Source organism: Tetranychus urticae, chromosome 3 (genome assembly GCF_039701765.1).
Source record: "Tetranychus urticae isolate SD_2017Ah chromosome 3, NJAU_TeUrti_SD_1.0, whole genome shotgun sequence".
NCBI classification, from domain to species: Eukaryota; Metazoa; Arthropoda; class Arachnida; order Trombidiformes; family Tetranychidae; genus Tetranychus; species Tetranychus urticae.
The window spans coordinates 14,043,407-14,064,755 of NC_142960.1; the positions used below are offsets into that span (position 1 = coordinate 14,043,407).

Here is a 21,349-nt window from a genome sequence, read left to right on the forward strand (position 1 = left end):
ATGTCAATATCATTTTTTAAATGTGTGTTGAAAAGCGCTTTCAAAGATTTTCTGAGAATCAATGCGTATGAAGTATCGGCTAATATGTGATGTAATTTTTGGGTTTGACTAAAAACATGTAGGAGGTTTTTTTTGCTTCCAACAGCTGTAAGAGATTGGTTTTTAGCCGTATTAAAGTTGAATCTTTGTTTACTTCTTCTCTTTTTGAGTTTGTTTTTTTGTGATTGTGTCTTTTTGTGTCTCTATTCTTGAAAAATGGCAATTTGACTTAATTAATTTACACTTTTTTCTTCCTCATCATTATCTCAATCATTCCAACAAATCAATTTGTTACATTTTTTTCACTTTTGCAAATCATAAATCACTTAAATAACTCGATTAAAATGTAACAAATGTTGTTACATTGATACACTGTTTTGCCTACAACCATCATCTCCAGTTGTTCATCTTCAATAACTTCTCATTCGAATGAGTTAATTTTTTTCTTCTATCTTTTACTCTTTGTGTATCTTGGATTTTCTTGACTGGATGCTTAAAGTATTGGCTCGTTTTAAGTGTTTATCTATCGATTCACTTCTTTTTTGGATAACCTTTGTGTTTGTATGTTCATTCTTATTATAACTCTTATCTGGAAAAGTCCGATTTTTTCATTAGATGGAAAAAAATTCAATGAAAAGGTCTCGAGGTAATAAGTTTTGGTGCTTATGGCAAGCCTCTAACGAAATAAATTATCCAAACAATAGACTTGGTTGGAATGATACTCTCTACAGACGTTTATACTCAACGATAAAAAAAACTCGAACCGGATTAATTGATCCAGAAAGAAAATCTAAACGAGGTTTATTTTCTAATACATCATCTTCACACAGTTTATCTTCATATTCATCACCATTAACATTAAATTCATCCTCAAGCTCATCTCTGTCTTCATCTGTAACTACTTCATCTAATTCTCACGGTGGAATATTCAATCTTAGTTTTACCCCTGATGGATCTCTTTTGTTAGCAGCCACCGAAGGAAAGGCTATCCTTGCCTATGATCCTTTCACTCACCAATTAGTTAAAACAGTTCCAAATGCCCATGATGCTGCTCTCAATTACATCAAATTTTTAGGTATTTCAAAAATCCTGATTGCTGTCATGGCCGATGACATTGAATTTAATTTTCTTCCCTTTCTCCTTCACTCTTCTTTATGCTTATTACATGTACTCTCTTTACCTTGTCTCTACATTTCTTTCCTGCTTTCTTCTTCCTTCATCACATTCACACAATTCTTATCAACTTTCTTTATCCATTCTCCCCTCTCCTGGTTCACCTTCTCCTTCCTTTCTTAATCAACCTTGGGTCCAATAAGCTTCCTTAATAGTTAAAAACCACACACTTCTTTTAAAAAGAACTGAAATATGAAACATTTTTTCGATCGTCTTCTTTTCCTGCTCACCTTCACTTATTTTAATTGCACCATTTTACCTTTCAACAAGCATCAACAATTTTATTATTTCGCTAATTTTACTTTTTTATTTTTTCTCATTTAGATGATCGCCTTTTTGCAACATGTTCAGATGACTGTACCATAGCCTTATGGGATTTAAGAAATCTTTCATCTAAATTAAGAACGCTTAGAGGACACGCATATTGGGTTAAAAATGTTGAATATGACACACGGACACGAACTTTACTCAGCTCTGGTTATGATGGATGCATTTATATGTGGGATATAAATAAATATGATTCAACTTCATTTGACCATGGACCAAATGGAAATCCTATACATTTTACAAAACCACTGTTTCTTTCTTGTCTTATGAGGATGAGGTTAACTCATGATAGTTCAAAAATGATAATTTGCACTTCGGAGGGTTACATCATGGTTATTCATGACTTAAAATTGGAAAAACTGGAAAAAGATCTTAGTGGTTTTCAATCTGATTTATATCGACTCATGCAAAAGCGGCATTCATGTGGATTTGATTTTGGTTCATGGTTTAATCCATTGTTTAGTGCTCGACGAAATCGAATTGAATTAATATCTGACTTTCCTCCCAACAATGAATCACATTCTATTTTTTCTCTCGATGTACATCCTCATAATTGGTCAATCATATCTCGTAATATAAGCAGGGATGAAAATTCTGAATGGACTTGTGTCCACGATATTCAAGGTAAATTCAATTACTAGATTACATTTAATTATATTTTCCAGTTAATCTAATTAATCTTTTCTCATCTTTTTTCATGTTAACAGGTGATAAATGGCCATACGAGACTGTTCCTATTGATGTGCCCAAACAAGGCATATTTGTCAGCCATCCCAGTTCTCGAGTAACCATCATGTCAACCAATTTAACCTCAGACATAAATGAATCAGCATCCAGTGGATCAAACACAAGAAACATTGCTCAAACACTTAACAGTCGCATTACGAGTAATGCAGTTCAGTCATCACCAACAGCAACGTCTTCCTCGCTATCTTCAACCTCAAATACATCATCTTCAACCACCGCCACAACAACAACAGCAATTAATAATACATCTTCATCAACATCCTACAGTTCATCTGTGTCTGATCTTCATGTTAGTCCTGTTGTCATAATTAGTGCTAGAACTTTGAACCGTCGTGCTCATGCAACCATTTTAGCACCAAATGCTAGTTATCGTCAAATAGAACCCGGAACTCCAGATCCACCGAGAATCTATCGTAATTTAGACAGGTTAACTCATTACCGTGAAGAGTTGAATGTAGGTCCGGGTTTCATTAAGGAATTGTGTTTTTCTCCCGATGGTAGGATAATCTGTTCTCCATATGAATGTGGAATAAGATTTCTCTCGTTTAACCAAGATTGTAGTGAAATGTCCTCCGCAACCAGTGATAACCCACAGCCATTACATGAGCTTAAAGTCATCGTGCATCATTCAAACCTTGTTGTAACAACTAAATTTTCACCGAACAATTTCATGCTAGCATCAGGATGCCTTGAAGGCAATGTCAACTTTTACCAACCAGCTTTGTAAATTAAATACTGTTACTTAAAGGATAAATCAAGCATAGAGATCCAAGTGATCAAAAACAGATTTTATGATCAGTTTTTGTTCATATTTATTTGCCTCATCGTACCAGTCAGTCTTCAAATCGTGCTTTAAATTGAAAATTTGAGAGAAGCAAACAACAGTCATAAGCAGCTATTTAAAAAATTGGTTGTAAATTATCAATATAAAGAATCAATCTTGTCATGGTAAAAAGAGGATTCTCATATCTTAATATACTTTTAAAGTTGTTGATTAACACTGGTTGGTTTTAATCCTAATTGGCAAACATGTCCAAAAAACATTAAAACTAAAAATGTGAAGTCCCTATTTTGCGCCTTTTTATCCGTCTGATTAACTACAAACAATCAAGCCTGAATCACAGAAGGAACTTAACTAAGGATTCTCAATTTTTCGACAAATCTTTATTTCGTGATCAAAATTTTTCGTCTCTGTCAATGTGCATAATATTGAAGCAAATATTTTAAAAGACAGATGAGGCCATAAAATGAGCAGTTTAAACTGAATGGTGGCGCTTAAAATAACACCTTGAATGTTCAGCTCTTCATTGTAACATTAAACGATTTTACATTGGAGATGAAAATAAATTGTATTTAAATGTATCATAAATTTCTTACATCTCATCTCTTTGTCAATGGTCGACACAATTGTTTTTCAATTGCGTTTGATTTACTCAAAAGATGAATTAAAATTGCTTTAACAACTACGTCTTCAAGACCTATTTGTATTGAATAAACGCGAAACGCAATTCACCAAAAAGTAAACCAACTGCTATTTACAATCCAATCAATCAATTTTGAAAATATTACAATTTGTAAATATGTGGCAGAAAATTAAGATTCAAATCGTATAGCTGAGTTTACAATTTGAAGTCAATCATTAGTTGAAAAAGACATCAGTTTGAACACTTTATCTAACAAGGAATAATTACAGGAATAAAGTAACATTAGGTGAATCAATTTGCTCAACTCTCTATTAATCAACACTTGAATTTAAAAATTCTAAACATGAAAAATTCTTGACTAATCGATATTTAACGATGACTAATGGATATTAACGGGAAAAAGGCAATTATAAGAAGCAACCGCAGGTTGACTGAAACATGATTATCATAATAATTAATGTTGCCATTGTTTATATAATCATTAACCAGACAATTTGATTAAGAATGTGATGAGTTAAATAACAATCAAATAGATACTTATGTTCAAATCGATATTAGTCGAAAGACTTCTGTAGCTCGAGCTGATTGAAGAGGCGTATTTCAAAGCTGATCTGAATTGTCAACACTTGACACTTGAAAACAATTCTGTAAACACATTTACTTAACAAGTTATTTACAAGTTTAACACCAATGAAACTCCCTTTGAAAATTGGTTGTCCCAACCATGAACCATATTTGTATGTTGGTGAGGATAATACCATTGAAGGCGTTTACGCACCTCTCGATTATGCTCGCCATTATTTTTTGTACAAAATTTTCAATGTAACTTTGGTTGATTTGGGTCCTAGAGAGACTGAATTTTGCGATGAAAAGGGAAACTGTTCTGGTGCTTTGCGTTTCCTTCAAACTGGAGCTGTTGATTATGCCAACATGATCACTCAAAATCAGCTCTCGTCCATTCCAGTAAACTTGAATATTGGCCCAACTATCAGACAGAGCGAATGTCATCTAATCAACAAACCCGAAATGCGAATTGATTTGAAATCAGAAGATTTCCTTTCCATCATTTATAAGTTGGACGTGTGGGTGATTATGTTGTCTCTTGTGTTACTTTTTGTTTTCATTGTACTTACATTGGTTAACAAATATCTGGTCAAATATTATGTGAATGAACGGCCTTTAACGCTTTGGAACTTGTATGAAATCGCTCTTGGAAGAAGAAAAATAGATCGTGGTAGCAATCTGTTGATTGGATTCAGTTTTTCCTGGTTCATCTTTTTTCTTAATCTTATTTTATCGACTTCATTCCAAACAGATTTGATACGATCAAGAAAATTCCTGCGCATTGATACAATAAAGGATGTTTTGGACCATGAAATGACACCGACCGCTTTGGGTCTGCTCTTTTGTAGATACTCGATTCAGAATCCAAGTACTCCTGAGTACCAAAAAATTGCATCTAGATTGAGATTAATTAAACCAGAAGAGGCAACCACTTCTAAGTTGATTGATGTTATTTATGATAGTCATCAAGTACTTGTTGAAGATGCAACTGTGGGCCTTCGTCTTAAAGGGATGACATGTATGCTTGATGGTCCAGTTGATGAAAACAGCAGTCCTGTGTATATATCCAAGACTTCAGTGGGTCAATTGTTGTATCAATTTGTTCTAAGTCTGTCTACTGATCCTAAAGTTGCTCGTTCAGCCAACGAGGCTGCTTACAGAGTCTTTGAAACAGCTAATTTTGATAATAAAGTCATTCAACGGATTGATCTATCTACAACTCGAGCCGAAATCTATAGCCAGTGTATGCAGACCAAAGTCGCAGATGAAAAAACAATCTCAGCTCCTTTGTCAATCAAAAATTTAATCTGGATATTCAAAGTTCTTAGTGTTATTGAGACCTTTGCAATCATGGTGTTTCTTCTTGAGTCATTTACTAAACAGGGAGTAAATCAGATAAAAATGGGTTATTTTGGTCCTTAATCACAAAATAGCTAACAATTGTAAGTACTGATTGCAGTGACCATGATGAGAAGATAATTGATACATGGTGTTAGAATTAATTGACAGCAAATTTAATTTCTATTGTTTTTCATTCGTTTTGTTGTTGCTGTTTTAATATTTGTTTTTTGACCTTTCACCGAGCGGTTAACCGTTAGCAACAAAGCAGTATAAAGCTACTTGTAAGTGTATTTAGCATTGATTAATCAGATGCATCAGCTAATACAATCAAGTTGACAATTTGTTATTATTTACTTTACCATAAAATCAATATTAAAACAAACAAATAATCTATTTCAGCTTGGAAGTCGATTTGAATTTTTATCTTACATTGTGAGGGAAATCTCGAAGTTTCTCGCCAAATATTTTATCCAGCTGTTCAGGAAAGGATGAATATTCAAATGATTGTTGATTTGTTTCACACGTGACTTGTATATTTGTCATATTCACTAGATATATGCATGAATCATAACGATACTAATTTTCCATCATATTAGCAATTTAATTCCATTCCAGGAAACTGATGTAAACATTGATACAGTTTCATTAAATATCTTACCAGGAATGACTAGATTTTACTGAATAATTGCATTCTATTTTCTCATTTTTCTGCAGTTCTGAAAACAATTATTTAATCCAATGATTTAGGTTCAATTTAGCACAAACGATAAGAGGAATTAAATGAAATATTGACAATAATAATCATTATATCATCGTTTTATATCCATGTTTACGTATACTCGGAAGATGGCGACATTGAAAAAATGAAAACAAAACGCGTCATTTTTCCCAACATAAACACTGTTAATAAAACAGAGTGATTTCTAGATTTCGTAGTTAATTATGGTTATACTGAATTTGTTTCATTGAAAATTATGATTCAGATTATTACTCACAAGGATAGCTGTTACAGAAGTGTTCATCTGAATGATTGATTGATTTGTCATGTCACTAAGTCGACTCCTTATCTTGTTTAAAAATCAACGTTGGGATCCATGTAAAGTGTTCTGGAAATGTTTCTAAACAGCCAACCACCCTAACAGTATATCTCACAACTGATGTCTATTAATAGCAATTAAACCTATTAAATTACTTACCAGAAATAACCCTGTTAATAATAACTCGACGTTTTTTTGACAAACTTTACTCAAAATAAAGTCTTTTACTGTTTATCGTCCCATTGGTCTTCACTAGTGTTTAGAGCAACCTAAAGCCTGGAATCGTTTGAAACAATCTCTCTTCTTTGGATAAAATCTATTCATTATGGCCTTAAGGGTCATCAAACTGATTAATTTAAGTTTAACCCTTGCACTGTAAAGATTAATAATGATTCAAAGAAATCCCCAGTTTGATTACTTCCTACTTATTTAGAACCGATGAAAGATCTTCTCATCTAAGGCCAATGGACTTAACTCTTTCTCTGATGAAGCCTATAGGAAAAGACACCCAGGCTTTTTTCACTGTCCTCATGCAGATGAGTTGTGGAGGTGGTCATGGATTGGTTAATTGTTAACAATAATTCAGCGATGTAATTACAAGTCGGCTATTCACCTTTTCAAACAATGATCAGTGATTATTTCACTGTTACCTTGTTCCTCGAGCTATATGACTAATCATCAGAAAGATCACTCAACTTTGATCAAATGTTAACGGTTTTTAGGAGAAACCGCCAAAATACAAGTCAGGGTAAAGTTAACTTTCTGATTGTGTGGACCGGCCAGCCAACACAGCTTTTTTAACTTAACCCTGACCACTTCTGTAATGATAATATTATAATATTATGAACTGAATAGCTGACTAATCAAGAGATATGAAACATGACACAAAAATTATGATGAGCAAGCTTTTGGCTAATTAATCTCGTCTCAAGAAATTTTACATTTACAGATTTTAAGATTTCTGTGAAAGATAATCCAGAATTTACAGTAATTAAACACTGAGGAAATTTCAATAAGCATTGAGGAATAATGATCAAGAATTGAAATTCAATATTGAAACAAAATTAACTTTTGTGGTCCAGACTTAGGTAGAAATATCCTTGACTTTTGATTTATGGATTTATCTAGTGATAAGAAGGGAAATATTAATATGCTGTGAAATGAATTGATACTTAAATTCAAAGTAATTAATTAACTCTGGAATATGATTAAGGTGTTATCATAAGTTGAAACATCCTACTCAAATAAATTGGTGAGTTTAAATGATTCCGAGTATTGTATTGGAAACCATGGAAACGGGTAGAAAAAAGGCGGAGTCTCTATCATTTTCTGGATCTTTCGAGTAAAATTAAGTTTTAAGTATATAAGCTAACTGCGAACCTCCAAAAACAGTAAAGAATCAGATTCAAACGTTGTTAACAAACTCTCTTAAAAATTACAAATTACACTTTAAAGCTTCATTTTTATTTAATTCTGTGCTCTATTTAATACTTCATCATGAGTAAAACTCCTGCAATCGGTATTGATCTTGGTACAACTTACTCTTGTGTTGGTGTTTTCCAACATGGAAAAGTTGAAATTATTGCAAATGACCAAGGAAATCGTACAACACCTAGTTATGTCGCCTTTACTGATACCGAAAGGTTAATTGGTGATGCTGCCAAAAATCAAGTTGCTATGAATCCATCTAACACCGTGTTCGATGCTAAAAGGTTGATTGGTCGACGATTCGATGATGCCACCGTTCAAGCTGATATGAAACATTGGCCATTCAAAGTCGTCAATGATGCTACTAAACCTAAAATTTCTGTCGAGTTCAAAGGTGAATCTAAAACCTTCTGTCCAGAAGAGATCTCAGCCATGGTCCTCACCAAGATGAAGGAAACCGCCGAAGCATACTTGGGTAAGCCTGTTACCAATGCTGTTATAACTGTACCTGCTTACTTCAATGATAGTCAAAGACAAGCTACTAAAGATGCCGGTACTATTGCTGGTTTAAATGTTATGAGAATTATTAACGAGCCAACTGCAGCAGCTATTGCATATGGTCTAGACAAGAAAGGTGGTGGTGAAAAGAACATCTTGATCTTTGACTTGGGTGGTGGTACTTTTGATGTATCAATATTAACCATTGAAGACGGTATTTTTGAAGTTAAATCAACTGCTGGTGATACTCATCTTGGTGGTGAAGACTTTGATAACAGAATGGTCAACCACTTCATCGAAGAATTTAAAAGAAAACATAAGAAGGATATTACATCCAACAAACGAGCTGTTAGGAGATTAAGAACTGCTTGTGAACGAGCAAAGAGAACCTTGTCATCATCTACTCAAGCCAGCATTGAAATCGACTCTCTTCATGAAGGTATCGATTTCTACTCAACAATTACTAGAGCTCGTTTCGAAGAACTCTGCTCAGACCTGTTCCGATCAACATTGGATCCAGTCGAGAAGGCTCTTCGTGATGCTAAACTAGACAAGGCTCAAGTCAATGAAATTGTACTTGTTGGAGGTTCAACAAGAATTCCAAAGATCCAGAAACTTCTTCAAGATTTCTTCAATGGTAAAGAACTCAACAAGAGTATTAACCCAGATGAAGCTGTTGCTTACGGTGCAGCTGTTCAAGCTGCAATCCTTAATGGTGATAAGGATGAAACAGTTAAAGATTTACTACTTCTTGATGTAACTCCTCTATCTCTTGGTATTGAAACTGCTGGTGGAGTAATGACTGCACTGATTAAACGAAACACCACCATTCCAACTAAAACATCTCAAATATTTACTACTTACTCAGATAATCAACCTGGTGTACTAATTCAAGTATACGAAGGTGAAAGAGCAATGACCAAAGACAACAATCTTTTGGGTAAATTTGAATTAACTGGTATTCCTCCAGCTCCTCGAGGTGTTCCACAAATCGAAGTAACCTTCGATATCGATGCTAATGGTATATTAAATGTATCAGCAGTTGATAAGAGTACCGGCCGAGAAAACAAAATTACCATCACCAATGATAAAGGACGTCTTTCTAAGGAACAAATTGAAAAGATGGTTAACGAAGCTGAAAAATATAAAGAAGATGACGAAAAAGTTAAAGAACGAGTTGCTGCTAAGAATGGCTTAGAAAGTTATGCTTTCAGTATGAAACAGACTATGGAAGAGCCTAACATCAAAGATAAAGTGCCTGAAGAAGACCGCAAAAAGGTTGCCGATAAGGTTGATGAAGTTTTAAAATGGTTAGATGCTAATCAATTGGCAGAGAAGGAAGAATTCGAGTTTAAACAAAAAGAATTACAAGAACTTTGTAATCCAATCATTACTAAAATGTATCAGGGTGCCGGTGGAGCTCCTGGTGCTGGAGGTATGCCCGGTGGAATGCCTGGTGGCTTCCCAGGAGGTGCTCCCGGTGGAGCTCCAAAATCAGGTGGACCTGGTGGACCTACTATTGAAGAAGTAGATTAGATCTGTTGCTATTTTACATTTCATTTTTTTACATAGATTTCAATGTTTTCATTTACTTTTCAAAGAAAGTGCTTGTCAAATGTCGCTTAAAATTTAAAATATGTTCATTTGAATCTAAACTAAACCCACCATGTATTTATTGATTTCATTGTTAATTAAAATTAACTCTTAAAATTAAATTATTTGTCTCTTTATTTTCGTGAATTGAATTTATTAAATCCGCATTAAATTAAGACTTTTTAAACTTATTTATACATCGATTAAGCAGCACCCAAAAGATATTCCAATTGTAAACTGCCATGACTAACAAAACCTTCCCATTGTTGATGGCAAAATTCAATTCTAGATTTTTCAAGTTTGCCTAAATCATCAACGTTTAAAATCATAGCTGATAATTCTTCAGATAATGGTTTCCATTCGGTTCCGCCAACTTTGGGAGGATAGCTGTAAGAAACAAAAGATATTTTTATTTTAAAAACTACATTCACTAAATCGTGGTAACAAAAATTGTCAAAATTAAATTAACTCACCCAAATTCAGCAAAATGAGTCCATATTTTCATAATTTCACGACTCAAATCAACATCTTTTTGTGAATAACCTGGTGCAACCAAAGGATTACCAAAAACATAAGGGAGTTCAGCACCATGACAAGTACCCATCCAAGGACTAACATCACAAACCTTGAAAATGGATGAAGCTGGTTTTTGTGTGTGATAATAACCATAAACTTTACCTCCACTCTTATTAGCTTTTAATGCGTATTTCAAACCAAAAATGTAAGTTGGACAAACTAAAGTTGAATCACTGTAAGCCTTTTCAATTTGAGATCTTAAATAATTTGAATCATTAGTTGGAGGACCAAAGTACAGTTCGCGGTAAAAGTCTAGTGATTCTCTTTGGAAAATAAGGGAAAGATAGATAAGCGCTTTTTGGTAATCTAGTGGAGCTGGGGTTAGTGGGTTGAATTGTTTTGAATCAAGAGCTGTCATGAAGACGGAGAACTCGTTCTTCTCATTACCAAGTAAGAGGTCAAACGAATTATCAAACAAGCCTTGAGAAAAGACTTCCATTGGTGTGTAGGGAAGAAAATCATCTCCAAATGTCCATCTGAACCTTAGAATCCCATCTGATTGGCTATCAATGATTTCGGACACGGGGAGTCCTTGAAGACATTTAAGGATGTCATTTGTGTTGGCACATGAGGTTCGGTTGAGTACAGTTAAGGCATTTCGCACGAAGAAATCTAAATCATCTTTTGGGTTCAAAATTGTTCCTGACTCGAGAATCGCTCGTTTGAATAAACCTTTGGATAGAGGTGATAAAATATGTGCTGAAACTGACATGGAACCTGCAGATTCTCCGAAAATTGTCACTTGATCAGGATCTCCACCGAATTTAGCGATATTTTCTTTAACCCACTGAAGAGCTAAAAGTTGATCTCTCAAACCAATGTTTGCTGGAATTCTTGGCTCTTTATCACCAAAATACATGAAACCAAAAGCATTGAGACGATAGTTGTGAGTAACAAGGACGACATCGTGTAGAGGAACCATCGGAACACCATCGTAAAATTCATTACCAGAACCCGTAGTCAAAGCTCCTCCATGAATCCAGAAAAGCACTGGTCTAAGTCGAGTAGAAGATGAATTGAATGTCGATTCCGTTGAATAAACATTTAGATACAGACAATCTTCATTGCTCTCCGATGGTTTAATGTGTTGACCTCTTTGTGCACAAGCTGATCCAAAGTTAACTGTTGATTTAACATCAGTCCAATCGTCTGGTTTAACTGGCAACTGGAATCTTAAAGGTCCAACTGGCGGCTTAGCAAAAGGTATACCCAAAAATTCAGCTACTTTTGTGTCTTGATAATTGACAAATTTACCTTGGATAGGGCCATTTGATATCTTTACGATTGGTGTTAAATCATTGGCATAGATTGAGGAGAAAAGAAATGAAAATAAAATTATGTAGAACATGATTGTTACTTTATGTATGGTAAATGAAACAATATTGAACAATTGTTTTTGTTACACATTTTCACCATTTATATATCAATCCTTACCTTGATTATCTTATTCAAATGATCAGAATATGATTTCTGTGCAATTGTGATTTCGATGATAATTACAATAACTTTTAATAAATAGTATTCTCTAATAATTTTTTCAATCCATAGATAAAAACAAATCAATTGTTACACATTGTTTCACAATTGGTAGAGTCTCTTGATGAGCAGGCGATTGATGTACCGATAAATTAACGAATATTCAGGATGAACAATGTTAATAGATAATGATTCTTGGAACTTTATACAATCTAAAATTTATTTTTTAGGGTGAAATAATTAAGATGAAGAAACGAACAATGATTGATCAAAATAAATAGCAATGGAATGAACCAGAAAACCCAAAATATAAACAGACATTAAAACAGAGAAAAGCAAACATGTTAAGTAAGGTTGGAGATCAGGACCATTCCCTTTGCATAATATGTTGAGTTACAGTTGACAATTGTGGACCAATTAAGGGGTTCATTTGGGCCATGTAAGTAAATAACCACATTGAATAGCAACAAACAGCAGTCATTAATAACAACATGTGAATTATTGGTTTGTCAACCGTTGGAGGAATGAATCTAGGAGCAAACCAGCCTACACCGATCCAAATAGCAGTGAAAAACACAATACAGAAAAATGATGCGCCCATGATATAGTGAGGATCCTTTAGACAATGATGAATTAGCGAATTACTCAGATTTTTCCGTGCACTAGTAATTACTCATGTAAAATTATAGATTAAACATAATTAGAATAAGGTTCGAATTAAGATTTCCTAAATTGATTCACAATGTAACAATGTTTTTACTCGAAAGCTTTTACTTGCTTGAACATATTGTTAAGCATGCTCATTATGTCACATCTTTTCTTAAATTTTTTGCATCGAAAAGTCAATGTCGATTAATTGGTCAAAATTTGATTTTAATTAAAAATGTGACTTTACAGAACTTTGTTTGTTTATTTAATCTGTAATTTATCTGCAATTAATCTGCATTTGATTGGGAGATCGGTTCAGAAGTACCGAGACTGATCTGAAATACACTATGTAACATGTTATCTAATGTTTTTCATCTATGATTATGATTTTTATTCAAGAACAAAAAGCAACGCTGCACCGATTTGTCATTTGATTTGTTGAGCTAAATCAATTCAAAACAATCCAGAACAGTTACAATTAATCTATTATCATTTCTAAATCCGGTTCATTTGCTCTTTAAATTGATATTAATGCATAAGATTCATCAATGAATGACTTGAAAATTTCTTATATATTAATTATGATTTGCCTTTCAACCGATCTCAAAATTAATTAAAAATCATAATACTGATATAGTTTTAGATTTAATTTGATGTTAAGATATTTCTGGTTTCATTAAAGATCAAAACAATCCAAATCGACTAAAAATGGCAGAAAACAATGAAACCACTAAATGACCAAAAAATGCCATTCTTCTTCTTTCAATTAAAATTCAAGAATCAAGTTTAAACGAGAAAATTCAGTTCGCAGGATAATCAATTAAACAGCAAAAATCAAAAAAATTATTGATTTTGCTCGAAGTTCTTTGGAAAAACTGACTTTCGAGTTAAGAGCTGACAAGTGAGACTTGGTGTGTTTACAGAAGCATGAAAAATTCAAAAAAATCGAGTCCAAAGTTGCAGATTTTTGTACATTAATGGAAGCATTTTTTTTAGTGAAACTCATTTCAATGAAGTAACTTTCGATGATGAACCAGAAAATATACTTATTTTGAGAAATACAAATTTCTGTTTCTGTAAAACAGATCATTTCGATTTTCAGTTAAACAAACGCTTTCTGCCATCGTAAGAGTGGAAGAGCTGAAACTTATCATTTGTCGATAAAAATTGTTACTAACATAGTTATTATTGTAATCCCAAAATGTGTAAAATACAAATGTCCAAGTTGGCTGAATCTACAAATTACAACTCTTGAAGTGCTTTTAAGATCCATTTATAATCCATTTCTTATTGGATTTAAATTTTGATACACATGATATTGTGAAAGTTGATTGAATCAGTGGACAGATTTAATCGTTAATTTACATTCGAGTAAATTGTGAATGACTAACAAATGTCTACAACAACAGTGACAAGTTATTTTATTTATTTCATTGGTTAATAATTTTGATGAAGGTTAATGTTATCATAAAGCTAGTGACTTGAACTAAAATTGAGATTGTCTTCGTTGAGTGCAAAGTTTTTGCCGTTAATTTTGATGATAGAATCATCTTTTGGATACAGATGAAGATGCTGTTGATGATGACTAATTGTGAAGAGATAAAAGGAGCAAATTCTCGAAATTTACTGAATAACCTTCAACTTAGTTTTGGTAATAAGGCTGACTGTTTGAATGTTTACAAAACATATTTAAAAATAACTTTAAATTGAATTTAATAGTGCTGAGTGAAATAAAATTGGGCTGAGTGAAAATTGAGACTCAATAGCAGAGCTTATTATGGTAATATTCATAAAACAAGATTTCAAAAAAGTCTATTAAAAGATTGCATAAATATCGTCACATTAGCTGATTAAGAGCAACATTGAACCATTAAAATTGTTGCATCTTACAATGGATAAAGCCAATCCAATTGAAACGTTGATAAACAACAATTAAAAAGTCACATCAAAATTAATCCATTACCTAGCTGTCTCAATATTTCAATGATCAATGTCTGCCAATTTTAACATTGCTAACAAGATCAAGTTGTGATGGATCTTCATTGAATTTCAACCAAATGTTCAAGATTTGATGCTCAAAAATCACCAACAAAAATTAATGTTTCATCCAATTTCTTGAATAGTTGTTATTCAGACTAGAAATGTTGATTTGTTGAATAATTTCTAGAAAATGAAACCCAATAGACAATGAAATTTCCTTGAAAACATGGATTACATTACTTTTTCTTAATCACTACCAGAGTTTACAAACCAGTGCATAACATTTTTTCACTAGGAACCGTTAATTTTGGTAAATGCCAAGCAAATAAAGTTTCGTGTGCATTGTTGAGCGTTTAATCTTCTTCTTTCTTCCTTTTCACCATCATCATCTTGCCTCATCTCCCACTCACTGAGCAAGAGGCTGAACCCATGATAATTGAAAAGGGGAGTCTGAGTGAAATCGTCGCAACTTTTAGGATATAATTGAATGCAAACCAGACCATTTCATATCATAAGTCACTGTGAAGTTAAAGTTAACATCTTAACATTTTTAACAGCTTCAAATCTTGTTTCTTTGAGTTCCAAGTGTATTAATTGGATTAACAAATAATGCCTTTCAAGCCAGTTGAACATCCTAAATGTCCACGATGTAGTAAGTCTGTTTACGCCGCAGAAGAGGTTCTTGCTGGTGGATCTAAATGGCACAAGGGTTGCTTCAAGTGTGGCCTTTGCAACAAGAGACTTGACTCAACCAACTGCACTGAACACGGACCTAATGAACTTTACTGTAAACAGTGTTATGGTCGTAAATATGGTCCTAAAGGTGTTGGTTTCGGAGGTGGTGCCGGTTGCTTAAGCATGGATGTTGGTGAACATCTTGGTAACACTGAATCTCAAGCGTCGTAAGTATATCAGTTTTTGAATCTGGCATTTCTATTTCAAACGAATCCTTCTCATTCTGATTATTTTTTTCCTTCTTTTTCCTTTTTTCCTTTTTTGCTTCATTTTTGTGATTTTTCAATGTCAGGAATAAGCCACATTATGCGCCATCCGCCATCTAAATTCAACTTAATTAGTTCATTACTTTTGCTTCCTTATGTGTCTGTCTATCTCTCGTTATAAATCATTTATATTAACCCTTCAATGTAAATAAAGTCCACTTTATCTGTACTTTGGTTTTGTTGCAACCAAATTGTATCCGTTTATCAACATTATTTTGCAAAAAACAATTTTGACGGAACTGGATTGTGATTTCAATCTTCCTTGACCAACCATTTGACTGTCTTTACTTTACTTTATGGGTTTATTCAAGAAATGCATCACAACTTGAGACTTCAGGAAAACCAAATGGTAGCTCATAAAATCAACTGGAAAGTATTGCACTGGAACCAACTTTGAAATAAACAATTGATCTGTTGGAAGACAAGATGTTAATCTTAATAATGTATCTTGAGGTTGATTAATAAAAAAAGGAAACTTTAAATTACTTACCATTGCTTAAAATATTTCACAAAATGGATGATGGTTAATCATCAGGTTGCTATCAATTGTTATCATCTGGTAACCATTTCTGACTTTAATCATTTCAATATTTTTCAATTCTCTGGCAACTCTATTATGTCTTCATAATCTGATAAAGATCATGGGTACGAATTGGCAGCATATTCAATAAATCATAAGAATAATAAATGCTGTACACATGAGTAGCTTTTTTGGTCCGTTTCTTTCTTTTTGTTTCAATCTTTATCAATTTTACCCAAAAGTAATCAAATTTGAATAAGATTTCAATTTCAAACTATTGATAAATGATATTTTAAAATGCGAATCCAATTTTAAAGGTTGGCTGCGATAAATAACAATGGATTGAGATGAACATGGCTGCGACTAAACTGAATTGTTTAATTGTATCATCCTCTCTTAGCTGGAGCAAACACTGACACTTTTAAATTGCTAAATATTTAAAAGGTTTATTTGAATATCAAGCATTTAAGATTTGGGTAAATCTATGGATATTTTAATGACTGCTTAGGACCTCGATAGCTTGATTATTAACAAATTTTAAACACAATCGATGAACAACGGGACTCAATGTTGTTTTTGTTAGCATTCAATAAGACGGGAAAATATTAGATTAATATTTTTATTGTGTTTTATTAGTATATTACTAATAATATTTAGTCTTTCATTTTCAAATGCTCATCCAATTTTTAAAATAGAAGCAATTTGTTTCTTTTTGATCGATGATTAGACGTAAAAACTCATTATCAGTAAAAACATGATTACTGGTGAAAAAACTGTTGCTTTAAACCCTAGTTATTGAGATGGCCGCGTGAGCTCTCAACTAAATTACCGATAAACTTGATAAAATCAATGGTTGGCCTAATGATTATCATGAATATCCTATAAACAGTTAAGTTTAACAAGGTAAATCGATTAAAGTATTGAATAATTGATTATTCATTTCGTGGTAAACATTAGATCGATTCAAGCAAGCAAGATGCTGAGTTTGAATGGAAACATTGTTTATCTAAAATACCGATTGAATACAAAAACATATAACATTGAAAAATTGAAATCTAAATTAATAGATTCTTGGATTACTGCTTTCAATTACTCGGAAAATCAATACTAAGTTTATAAATTTAAAATGGTATTTGTTAATCTACCCATTTGAAGAAGTGGGCTTTTGTCTCTATGATAAATTTACAGATATTTTGTTGTTTTTGATTATTATTGACAATTTCTTTGAAGTGAGTGCATTTTGAACGACGATGTTGGTGGTGAATGTTTATGACAGCTTAAATGGATGTAAACTCTGAAAATGCAACAACTTATTGTTTGTCATAACGATAGATAAAATTTGGTGAAATTAACCTGAACTCAGTCCTTTGAATGGTCAAGTTGATTTTCATTCAATCATTTGTTAGTCTTGCAGCTGATTGATTTGAGTATTCATTTAAAACTAGATTATGATGAATGTATGCTGGTTTCAAAAAGTTCAGATGAAGATGAATAGCAGTGATCCAATTTGATATTAAGCTTTGCTTGCTTTTTAACTCGTCTTTAATTGATACTCAACGATGATTTTGATTTTGCTGATTATCATAAAATCCAATGCTTTTTCCGGAAACTTGTCTAACTTGAAATGAGCGAGAGAAGCAAAAGATTATAGACGAAAAAAAGACAATGCTAAAGTAATGGAGTTATGTTAAGGTGACTGAAAAAGGTGAATCAGTTGTAATTAGGTAGGAGTAAAATTACAAAGCAGGGAAATGTCACCGAGCAAATGAAAAAGGGAAGGTCAAGAGCTAAAAAAGTTGAAAAATGATGTTATTAAGAAATTGAGAAATTAAGCGATGATGATTTAGCGGATGTAAAAAACTTAAGAATGAATCACCGTTAGTAATTGCAGAGAGGGAATCAGTATGAAGAAGAAGGTATGTATATATAGATGAAACAAATGGTTTACAGTTTGATTTGAACAGTTAGAGAAAAAAGGCTTTGGCCAAAAAATCCTTGGTATCTGTTGTTTTATAGATGACAATTGAAAAGATTGACGAGCTTCGTATATAAATATTTTTTGATGGTGAAGTCGAATGAAAAGCAAAAAAAGAACCAAATTATTGGATGTAGTACTTATGGATTTAGTTTAAGCAGCAATCCAAAATTATCGAAACTCGAACACTTGGGTTGAAGTTTCATTAACGTGTTTTAGAATGAGTGATTGGTACCTATCAAAGAGATAATCAAATTATTAATAATCAGTAAGTATAAGGGCAATCATTTGTTATAGTAAACTTCTGATTGGATGCAGTGGAATGGTAATTTATAAAATTACCAATAAGAAAAGATGAAGATTAATTTCTGGGTGATTCAAGGATCAAAATTGCTAAATATAATTAGAAATAAACTTACATCTCAGATGACCTATGATAATAGTAACCTTCGATCAGTTGAGTCTTCTTGTTGAAGCAAATATAATAAAAACCAGCAAAACTAGCTCCATTAATTTCTTTTATGGTATGATCGGGTACAAGGAAATGTTCCTTCCATCTCATAAACATACAATCAAAGTTGTCCAACTGAGCGTAATCAAAATTATCAGAATTGAAAGTATTTACAAAATTTTCGGCAAAAGGCTGAAACTTAGACCAATGTTTTTTGTCAACTTCTTCATCGGCTTCCCATTTCCTTGTTAAGAATGGATATCTCTTTGATATGATTTCTCCATGGAAGAAAGTTGTCATGGTTGGAAATTCTTCCGTTAAACCTGTAAGATTAAAACGTAAATAATTATTAAGGAAGCAAAATTAGAGGCGGGTTGACAGAGAAAATTGAAGTACAATGTAACAAGAAAAGACAAAGGCGAGAAAACAAATAAACATGAAGTAATTGAAGGTATTGACATTCTCTGTTATTTCTACTAGACATAAAGTCTACAAAAAAATGATTTTGTTTTCTTGTGCGCCTAATTATCAAATAAAGTTCAATCTATCGAAAAGATAAAATATGAGCAATATTATGATTCACATATATCATTCAAGATGTCATTGTAATGTAATACAACGACAGTAGTACTTTATCTCTTTTCCAATTTTACATTTGTATTTCACATGTAATGCAAGGTTAATGCCACTGAGCGATAAAATTCATACCTATTATCTTGAGGTATCCACAGAGGTATGAGTTAGCTTTGTCAACGTGCTGTAAAATAACTTCAACATCATATGAGTTTCCTTTTGATTTCTGGTGGCCAGCAAACCTTGATCCATTGTAGAGAAGAGAACTATTTATACCAGTCATTTGTGAATTAGCTAATAATGGTGGACCGAGTAGATGAAGCTTTTTAGATGAAGCATTATATCCCATGAGCACATCTTTAACGATTGTCTTTGCAGTTTCTTCATAAACGGTATCTTGAGTTGCATTTGGTTTGAACACTTTGTCAAAGACATACACTTTACCCTGTAAAAAGATTAGAGTTTACATTAAAGTGAAAAAAATGATAATAGAGAAGAGGACAGAGGATGTTGGAAGGTAGTCAATGGTGGCAAGTAACAAAAGCATCAAAACACAGGATTGGAGTTAAAATAAGAATAAGGAAAGGAGAACAGTATGGTAAAGACGGAATTTCGGAACAGGATAAAAAAGAGAACAAAGACTAGATAATGCGGAAGATTAAATAAGAGGAGCTTGAAACAAGGTAACAAAAAGAAGAAAAGGTGAAATCAATAGTCAAGATACATATGAAACGCAGAAAATAAAAACAAAGACACAAAGAAACAATGATAATAATTACCCCAATTGATACGCAATCTTCAGTGTTGGTTGGATATTTAACTATATATTTTGATTCAGCTTTAACCTCACTTTCATTGACAGGTCTCAATCTACAGACTACTTTAATATTACAAACAGCATCATTAATGTCTGCCGACATTGATAGAATAAAGTATACACAGAAATAAAAAAACGCAAAAAGGTAAACTAGTTGGTTCAGCCCAAGGAAAAAAGTAACCGTTTAGGATCCAAATCTGAACACTACAGTGTTTATTTACTATCATCAGTATACAGGACCTGTATTACAATTATAATACATTTCTTACACATGCCCACCTCAGTGAGCTTTAGAAGCCCGCCAAATTTGAAAGTTTACTAGTTAGCCTCCAAGACCAAGTTTGATAGTAAAATAATACAAACAAAATGTAATATTAAGTAGATTATAGATTTATAAGAAAAAATTAGTGGCACATTAAGGCGAATAAAATGAATTGAATTGAGTTCAATACCTGAAATTGTCCGCCTAATGTTTCAAGCGCAAAATTTGAAAAACTAAATTTCTTATTTTTTAACCAAAAATTGTTTCTTAACGCTATTTTTTAGATCGCTTCTTACTCAGAGCGTATTTTTTGGTTGTATTGAAGGAAGAAAATCGAAGATTAACATTAAAATCGACTATTATTTATTTTTTTTAATTGAATTCCAAGGATATTTCAATTAATACGGGATGAGGAAGATCAAAGAGTAGAGGAGATCCTTCCTTTACTCTTTGGGGAAGATGGAATGGACAATTTTGGGTGCTAAACTGTACGTGTAAAGTAATCAACATTTTGATAAGAATATAGCCATTTTTAAGGTAATTAAAGCATATTTTACAGAACTCGTAAGATATGTGAAGCTTAATTAGTGTTTTCAACAAATTCATTCCAATGTTGTACACAGAATTCAATTCTTTCTCGTTCAACTTCACCCAAATTATCAATATTCAAAACAATCGCTGATAAATCTTTATTCCTTCTCATTCACTTTAATTATGTATCCAAATTGAGAAAATCAGTACAAATTTTCATCATTTCACGACTCAAATCAATATCTTTTTGTGGATAACCTGGTTCAACCTACAGACGACCAGAAACATTAGTTAGATCAGGGCCATTGCATCAAATAGTATTAAAACTTGGAACTTTAGTGTGTATGATAATAGCCATAGACTTTATC

The 21,349-nt window shown here is 32.7% G+C and overlaps 5 protein-coding genes and 1 pseudogene across 9 annotated transcripts; 3 read left to right on the forward strand and 3 right to left on the reverse strand.

Annotated features, from left to right (window-relative positions):
- The first annotated feature begins 199 nt into the window (after window positions 1–199).
- LOC107363893 (DDB1- and CUL4-associated factor 10) lies at window positions 200–3,752 on the forward strand. The gene is made up of 3 exons (XM_015931166.3): window positions 200–1,114; window positions 1,537–2,163; window positions 2,247–3,752. The coding sequence occupies exons 1-3, from the start codon at window positions 655–657 to the stop codon at window positions 3,011–3,013; spliced, it is 1,854 nt and encodes a 617-aa protein (XP_015786652.2). The 5' UTR covers window positions 200–654; the 3' UTR covers window positions 3,014–3,752.
- Window positions 3,753–8,052: 4,300 nt separating this feature from the next.
- On the forward strand, window positions 8,053–10,293 carry LOC107363891 (heat shock cognate 71 kDa protein). Its single transcript, XM_015931161.3, has one exon. The coding sequence runs from the start codon at window positions 8,150–8,152 to the stop codon at window positions 10,112–10,114; it is 1,965 nt and encodes a 654-aa protein (XP_015786647.1). The 5' UTR covers window positions 8,053–8,149; the 3' UTR covers window positions 10,115–10,293.
- On the reverse strand, window positions 10,289–12,129 carry LOC107363900 (pyrethroid hydrolase Ces2e). The gene is made up of 2 exons (XM_015931174.3): window positions 10,645–12,129; window positions 10,289–10,558 (listed from the first exon to the last, which is right to left on the reverse strand). The coding sequence occupies exons 1-2, from the start codon at window positions 12,093–12,095 to the stop codon at window positions 10,375–10,377; spliced, it is 1,635 nt and encodes a 544-aa protein (XP_015786660.2). The 5' UTR covers window positions 12,096–12,129; the 3' UTR covers window positions 10,289–10,374.
- Window positions 12,130–12,401: 272 nt separating this feature from the next.
- Window positions 12,402–12,957, reverse strand: LOC149093431 (V-type proton ATPase subunit e pseudogene; annotated as a pseudogene).
- A 2,410-nt stretch (window positions 12,958–15,367) lies between these two features.
- On the forward strand, window positions 15,368–16,337 carry LOC107363932 (muscle LIM protein 1). The gene is made up of 2 exons (XM_015931223.3): window positions 15,368–15,753; window positions 15,879–16,337. The coding sequence occupies exons 1-2, from the start codon at window positions 15,461–15,463 to the stop codon at window positions 15,910–15,912; spliced, it is 327 nt and encodes a 108-aa protein (XP_015786709.1). The 5' UTR covers window positions 15,368–15,460; the 3' UTR covers window positions 15,913–16,337.
- Window positions 16,338–17,484: 1,147 nt separating this feature from the next.
- Window positions 17,485–20,389, reverse strand: LOC107363921 (glucose-induced degradation protein 4 homolog). 5 transcript variants are annotated; one of them, XR_001569004.3, is made up of 5 exons: window positions 20,151–20,389; window positions 19,507–19,816; window positions 18,767–19,121; window positions 18,321–18,582; window positions 17,485–17,986 (listed from the first exon to the last, which is right to left on the reverse strand). XR_001569004.3 is itself a non-coding variant. In XM_015931207.3 (4 exons), the coding sequence occupies exons 1-4, from the start codon at window positions 20,289–20,291 to the stop codon at window positions 18,519–18,521; spliced, it is 870 nt and encodes a 289-aa protein (XP_015786693.1). In that variant the 5' UTR covers window positions 20,292–20,389; the 3' UTR covers window positions 17,485–18,518. The 5 variants fall into 5 exon arrangements, 1 of the variants encoding a protein (XP_015786693.1); XR_001569003.3 differs by having other exon boundaries at window positions 17,485–17,990; XR_016199564.1 differs by having other exon boundaries at window positions 18,249–18,582.
- Between the last annotated feature and the right edge of the window lie 960 nt (window positions 20,390–21,349).